At 35.4% G+C, this 7,764-nt stretch overlaps 1 protein-coding gene across 1 annotated transcript in view; it reads left to right on the top strand.

Annotated features, from left to right (window-relative positions):
• LOC107699334 (copine-5) overlaps positions 1-7,764 on the top strand; it is a 197,210-nt gene that overhangs the window by 50,497 nt on the left and 138,949 nt on the right. Inside the window, exons 2-3 of the mRNA XM_016500558.1 lie at positions 1,363-1,403; positions 2,606-2,652. Of these exons, the coding sequence (XP_016356044.1) occupies positions 1,363-1,403; positions 2,606-2,652 (88 nt within the window). The remainder of the gene's footprint in view (positions 1-1,362; positions 1,404-2,605; positions 2,653-7,764) is intronic.

The raw sequence follows: 7,764 nt of genomic DNA, 5'->3' as shown, positions 1-7,764 counted from the left end.
GTGTATGTATGTGTGTGTGTATATATATATATATATATATACATATATATTCCATTTGCGAATCTTGCAAACCTCACTGTATGCAAGAGCAGCAAGAACATTTTCCAAAATATCTACTTATGTGTTTCACAGAAATTCAGAATGACATGAGAGTGATTAAATGATGACAGTATTTTAAATTCTGGATAAACTATCCCTTTAACTTTCAGGACAATCTCCACGGAGAATATAATGTTTATTAAAAAAAAAAAAAACTGCTCTGACAGAGAGCAAACACCTTAGAAACAAAAGAATGCATTGTCTGATGGTATAATCATAGTAACATATAATACTGTGGTACCTTGATATATAAGCTGGTACTTGATTCGGGGACACTAAAGTGATTCAAAGAATATCATTACCATTGTATTCAAATGCGCAATGTGCAATGGCAGGAATTTTATCATGGTATATCCAAAGCAAACATTGCTAAGGTACATGTCTAAAAACATGTCCAAATTGAAGTAAATACCTTCATGAAGGGCTGTAAGCCAACTGTACACATGATCATTAATATGAGTAATTTTGTCATTGATCATGTGATCAATGGTGTATGTCCTCACGATTATTACAATTGCAACTGTTAAAACTTTTGTAAAAGTCTGTTAAAAGTAATTAAAAAGTCATTATGCAATGTTTTATAGCATATTTCAGTGTCAGATTTGCACAGGTTTAGATGTCAATGTTTTAAACTAAACCTATTCTTATTTTCATGCTTATAAGATTAATAAACTTGGTTATTGAATTGATTGGACAACATAATTTTTAATCTTTTATACTATTATTGTTTTTGTTAATATTTTGAATTTTATTATGTGCTTTCTTTCTTTCTTAATTATTATTTCACTTGTAGTTTCAGCTTATTTATTTCCAGTTAGTAATTTTAGTCCTTAATTTTAAGCTTTTTTTCAGTTGTTACCTAAGCAACATTTATAACTGTTGTTTAGTTTAAGTGTTAACATTTTCTTTTCTTTTCTCATATTGTTTCAGAAGACATAAGTTTACCTTACGTGTTGAAAGCGAAATTTTGTTTCTGAGCAGCGATAACCCTGCTACAGTAGTTGAAATGACAAATGTGATGTTATTTAAGCAGGGTTTAAACTTGAAAATCCCCTTAGTATTTTTGTGGGAGCCTATAGTCAACATTTCTGGATGTCATCTTGAACCTTTATCCTGATATCTGCTTTTGTGGAATTCTAATAAGCCAGTTTAATGAAATTGTCAAAAAGCCTCTTCAATAAAGCTTCATGTCAATGTGTCACTGATAACATTTAATCGTGCTGTCAGAATTATACTGATCTTTTTTTTTTTTTTTCTCCACAGGAATCTTTTAGACAGAGACACGTTCTCCAAATCTGATCCACGTGAGTACAGCCAATGGAAGATGAAACTGAGCTATCGTCTCTTCATTTTATACTCTTTCTGCATTAATTAGCGACCCCAACTCGTTTTCTCTGTAATCTCTTGTCTTTCGCCGCTCATCAAAACATCAGCGTGATTCTGATGAGTTCTTCTCCTCTACAACGCTCTGCATGACTCCAACGAACCTGAATGAAAATGAACTCAAATGCGCAATGGCAGCAAGTTTCATAGAGACCCTTTGAAGAGAACTGACAGATTGAGCTGAAAAAGAGAGGGAGAAAAGAAAGAGTTGGATGGAGTTTCAGTGTTTTAACTAAGTGAATCTCTTTCCTTTCTGAAAGAAATATCTCTTTACTTCTCATCTGCTAGGGGTTATAATAAAAGAAATAGTTAGCTCAAAAAATTTAAATTCAGCTCACCCTCACATTATTTCAAACCAGTATGATTTTCTTTCTTGAAACACAAAAGAGAAATGTTTAAGTATGTATTGAAATCATAATGGCTACATAAGGAACATAAATATAGATCATATTGAAAGCGCCATATAGATAGATACACATTATGAATTGAGTGGTATATAAAAATAGATATTAAAAAAAAAAAAAAAATTAATGTAATATGTTACCACATATTTTTTTTCATCTTTGATGTTTATTACTGAAATGATCCCAGCATTTGGCAACAGAATTCCACTTTTGATTTCCAAATACTTAAATAATACAAAATACTAATACTAGAACAGTTACATTTCCCATCCCTGCTGTTTGTTAATGATGTCACTGATGTGTTGCATTTTAAAGCGATATATTTGAACGGACTCGTGCGGATTTCAGTTAATAATGACAATTTTTAGTCTGTCTTAGAGATGCCAAAAGTACCGACTTCAGTACCAGTCAGTATTGAAATTTTAAAACTGTCAATTTCCCGCTAGCATTTGAGCACTGCTGAGCGGATTCTTAAACACAGCTGATTGGCCATTGTGTTCACCAATCAGCCAATCAGCGGTGTTTAAGAATCCGCTCAACAGCGTTCATTTTCGTTTTTTTTGCCAAGTGTATCTTTAATTTTCGATTTTGGTTTTGGTTTTGGCCCAGAATTTTAATTTCGGTGCATCACTATTTGAAAGGGTATCGCCCCAATCACAGCTTCACCTTTTTTCTGAGAGTGTAGCACTAATTTTAGCTATTTTTGTCCCTTTTCACAGTGTGCGTCTTGTACACTCAGGGTGTGGAGACCAAGCAGTGGAGAGAGGTGAGTGTGCACACACTCACACACATACACACACCATGAGTGTTCCCAGCTTGCATTGCTATGGTTTCATCTCTGGTGTTGTTGTCCAATCAGGCGTGTCGGCTCTCCCTGCAGCAGCATGCAGTCAAACCGCTGTCTGTTCTTCTTCTTCTGTATGCCATCAAAACACATCCAGCATCTTATCACTAACAAGCAACACCCAGTTCAGTGCCTGTACAACAGCTCTCTATTCTGTCTCGACCTGCTGTACTGAGCGAGTGTTGTTTATCCAACGGTGTCTTTATAACGATGAGTCAGTTTCTGTAGTTTCCAATTTGAGGTTATGAATCAAAAGAGGACTGTGCTGCTGGATGGTGCAGATTAAGCTTTGGTGTTTTTCTCATTGGTCAGTGGTAAGATCTGTTACATGGTTGGTCATTTTACCCTCTAAATGTTATTATAAGTATGATAAACATTATCTTTAGTAGCATTAAATGACCAAGTGGCACAAATCCTCTATTGCAAAAATGTACCTATAAATAATTCACTGCAGTTTTTAGCTGAAATGAACACTAATGGCAGTAAAACACCAACAACTTTTATTGCTTTTCATGCAAATAATTATCTGGGCAGATTATGTACTACCATGATATAACCTTACAACAGTATAACCATAGTGCATGAGTTGTAAACTAATACATTTTGACGTTTGCATCAAATAACCAGCTCCATATGTACAGATTTTGTGCTGTAGTAAACTTGCTTGGTTACTCACCTGATACAGCTATGCACTTGCGATCCAAAGCACTCTATGTATCCTGCGAAACAACAGTCATGATTAAAGAGCTCAGACTTGTAGAGGCAAGATGAAATGGCATGGTTGCTTCAGCAAATGTGTTTTTAGGTCATGTTTGCTTTTGTTAACACTATCGATTAGGTTTATGGTAGAGTTTAGTGATATGTTATTATTAAATGCACTAGAGCATTAACCTTTTAGTGGCATTTCATTTTCCCAACTGCTGTGATACGTTCGACAACGTTGCTATTCACGTTCACCCGTTTCAGACAAAATAGCCCCACTCGCTGTACATTTAAATATGTACGAAATATGTATGAAATATAAAAAAGAATATCATTTTGTAGAAATATCACCCCAGGCATGTGTTTCAAATGAGCCTGGGTTGAAATTATTCAGGGGGATCAACTGAAAGACATTTTTGGGAGTAATTTTTGAAGAACAGTTGGATATTGTATCAGGCAACTTAGATTGCCTAAGCAAAGTGAGCTAACCTCTATCTTAAAGACTTATCTTTAATTTTTTTTTTGCTATTGTGTTATGTAAATGAGCTGATTTCCATGCTTTAAAGTGCTCTGTTTTAAAAGTGTATCCGTATAATTAACTTTCTTCTGTGGAACACAAAAGAAGATATTTTGAAGAATGTTCACACTGTTCTTAATGATAAAAGCAAGCAGATACTACAAAATGTTAAGCTCATGATGATGACGAAAAAGCACAATAAATGTACCATAAAAGTGGTCCATATGATTCATACTCAATATTTCAAGTCCTCTGAAGTCATGTGGTAATTTTTGTATGAAACATTTAGGTGGTTAATCCTTAAAAAAACATGCCAATAATGCCAAATGCCAATAGTCCTCACATGTTTTTTCACTAATGTGCCAAATGAGACTGAGAATTAATGATTTTTGAGAGCTGTAGTGGGAGGGTAAGATCTTCAGTTTAAATTTCAAATCTTCTGATGAAAATATAACACATATTACAAGTCATATGGACCACTTTTATATGAATTTGTGTTCAACAGAAGAACGCAAGTCAATAAAGGTCTTGAACCACATGAGTGTGCAGAAATTACATAATGCTTTTCTTTTAAAGATAGAGACTTAGTATATACTGAAACAGAGAGTGACATTTTGTAGTCATAATCAAAACTGCTGTATGAACTTCAATGTAACTGCAACTGATAAAGAAATCATGAATGTTTTGCCATCTGAATTTCAGATCTGATATGAAATAAAAACAAACAAACAAACAAACACACACCTCACAAAATGTCAAATACAACCACAAAGGTTTTGTATATAAAAAAAAAAAAAAAATTCTTATCCAGTGGCAGATGATTTTGCCCTGTCCCCTGACTGTTAGATATAAAATTGAGAGCTGAGGGCTGCCTCATACACCTGCATAATATTTGTAGGTTTTCGTGTAGGCGATGACAGCTCACCATAGCAATAAATCCTGGCATGCTTCATATCTCAGCTGTCTATTTTTATAAGCACTCTGCTCATATTCAGTGTGAATAGCACAAGAGACTTTCATTAAAGAAGTTAAGCGATCTAAATGAAAGGTTAATTTTTGTGATTTTTGGATTTTGTTTAAAAAGCTTTCATTTATATTTTATAATATGTTATGGGACATTCAGTAATAACATGAAGGATATAATCTACATGTTATTTTGTTAGAGTTCAGTCTTCGGGTATGACAGAGGTATGGAGCTTATAATATGACAAAACTAATAGAATTTGTATTGTGTAAATTTGAATTATTGACAAGTGTCATTTAACAAAACTGAATATTATGTGGCATTTAACATAGTTCTGTTTTTTTACTTGAATATTAAACATTTGAAATTTAACACAACTGAATATTTTTATGGCAGAGTTTTAAAGATACGTATTTTCAAACAGCGAATTTTTTGTTCTGAAATCTTAGACTGCAAATATCCAGTTTTTAAAAATACAGCTTCAAGTTTTCAAGATGAAGAGGAAATTCGGAACATCAAATTCAATATTCTAAAATTCAATATGCAGAAATTCAGATCGTATAGAAAGTAGGTCAGATGTAATCCACAGGGAAGAGTAGATGATCTCAAAAAAGTCAAAGTCATTTGGGCCAATTAGTAGTTTTCTGACGTGAGCATGCGGTTTAAGATCTACCTGATCATGAATCGCCTAGAGGTAGCCTAAGTGATTCTTAAACATTTATGGTTTATATACTTATATGTTAGGTTAGCATTCTCGGCATGTGAAACATTTGTCTAAGCCAGTGGTTCTCAACCTTTTTTTCTCCAAGGCCCCCTCCTCTCCAAATAAATACATACTTTGCAAAAATGTCACTGCAGATATTCTTTACAACTTAAAAGTGGCTACTTCAAAGTACGTAAACCTTAATTATACAGTAACTTTAACAAATAAGCACAAGTCAACCTGCCATACCAAACAAGACCACAGGGAGACGCCAAAGGACTGCATACACAGATCCATGCAGAATGACTAAACGCACCAAAATACAATTGTAAAATGAAACCATTCTGAATGTGTGGAAACTCAGCGATCGGAAGGCGGGTCGGTGTCATCATTGAATAGTTCCTCTGTCAGAATAAGTGAATTTGAAGCGTTTTATGCAAATATGTACATAACTGATCATCAGAAACTTCTCCAGAACTTCTTCAGCGAGCATCAGTTTTATGTTATAAAACACTTGCTGTACATTACTTTTGACAACTACATGAATATACAGAACTGTGTTCAAGCAGAAATATGATGTTATAGCGATCCATACGCCATGAGTGCAGATTTGTTTGCGCATCAATAATAACGGACACATGGGCGCCTAGTGTATGACTCCTGTATGTCACTATAATAGTCTTTACTGGGCAGCACTAGGGGCTAGCACCCCCATACATAAAAAAGATGAAATAAAATAAAAACATTTGACTCACATGGATAACCCGTGCAACGCAATACGGGACGTGATTTGCAGTCATTCGTAATGTCATAGCATTTTATTTTAAAAATGGATTGGTTCCTTGTGCCAAGCCTGCCCCCGACTAAAGATTTTTTTTCTAGTCAACTAGTCACAAGTTTATTTTAAGTTCTTTCCGCAGGAAAAAATGCAAGGGATTGATCCATGTCATACAGTAAGTGTGATAATACTCCCAAACTCCTAAACACTTGAAATTAGCCTATATAGCAAAATGAAACCATTCTGAATGTGTGGAGACTCAGCGATCGGAAGGCGGGTCGATGTCATCAGTGAATAGTTCCTCTGTCAGAATAAGCGAATTTGAAGCGTTTGATGCCCATATGTACATAACTGATCCTCAGAAACTTCTCCAAACACGCTTCTTCTGCGAGCATCTGTTATAAAACACTTGCTATACATTAATTTTGACAACTACATGAATATACAGAACTGTGTTCAAGCAGAAATATGATGTTATAGCGATCCATACGCCATGAGTGCAGATTTGTTTGCGCATCAATAATAACGGACACATGGGCGCCTAGTGTATGACTCCTGTATGTCACTATAATAGTCTTTACTGGGTGGCGCTAGGGGCTAGCACCCCCATAAATAAAAAATATTAAATAAAATAAAAACATTTGACTCACATGGATAACCCGTGCAACGCAATACGGGACGTGATTTGCAGTCATTCGTAATGTCATAGCATTTTATTTTAAAAATGGATCGGTTCCTTGGGCAAAGTGTCACAGTCACCAGTTGAGCCGTCGCTGCACTACATTTTCCAGCATCCCTCTTGCCACTCACCTGCACTTCCTTGTCAATCACCTGGAATCTATCAGTGGATCCTCCTCACCTGTTGCTGCCAATCAAACTTCCCATAAGAACACGCTCACTCCAAAACTCCGGGAAAGTTTTCAGTCCAATGATCCAGGCATTCAAAGCATTCAAACAATCCGTCCAAAACAGTGCTAATATAAAGGAAACCAGGCTGATTACATCAGAACAGAGACTCGTGTTGCGTTTTCAGTGAATTATTCATTCCATTGTGTTTCGCTTTTAAACACGAGCTCTGTCATAAGAGCACGAGCCCTCACACATCGCGCGGTGTGAAGTACAGATTGAACGGACTGTCAACACAACACATGCAAACTATGTTTTCTCGACTGGATAACCAGTGTCTCGTTAGTAAATTTTTGATGGATGAAGACTGCAATCAAGGTAAAGTCTATTGCGGTGACGTACAGGAGTCGTACAGTAAGTACGCGTGAGTCCGTTATAATAATATGTGCATGAGTGCTCTTGATGCACTGATCGCACATTGTATTTATGCACAGGCACAGACATTTCCATACATTCACATTGTT

The sequence above is a fragment of the Sinocyclocheilus anshuiensis genome, unplaced genomic scaffold, assembly GCF_001515605.1.
Source record: "Sinocyclocheilus anshuiensis isolate Anshui unplaced genomic scaffold, SAMN03320099.WGS_v1.1 scaffold42, whole genome shotgun sequence".
Classification (NCBI taxonomy): domain Eukaryota; kingdom Metazoa; phylum Chordata; class Actinopteri; order Cypriniformes; family Cyprinidae; genus Sinocyclocheilus; species Sinocyclocheilus anshuiensis.
The sequence above is the reverse complement of the archived record's forward strand: the minus strand, read 5'-3'. Positions and strand labels throughout refer to the sequence as shown.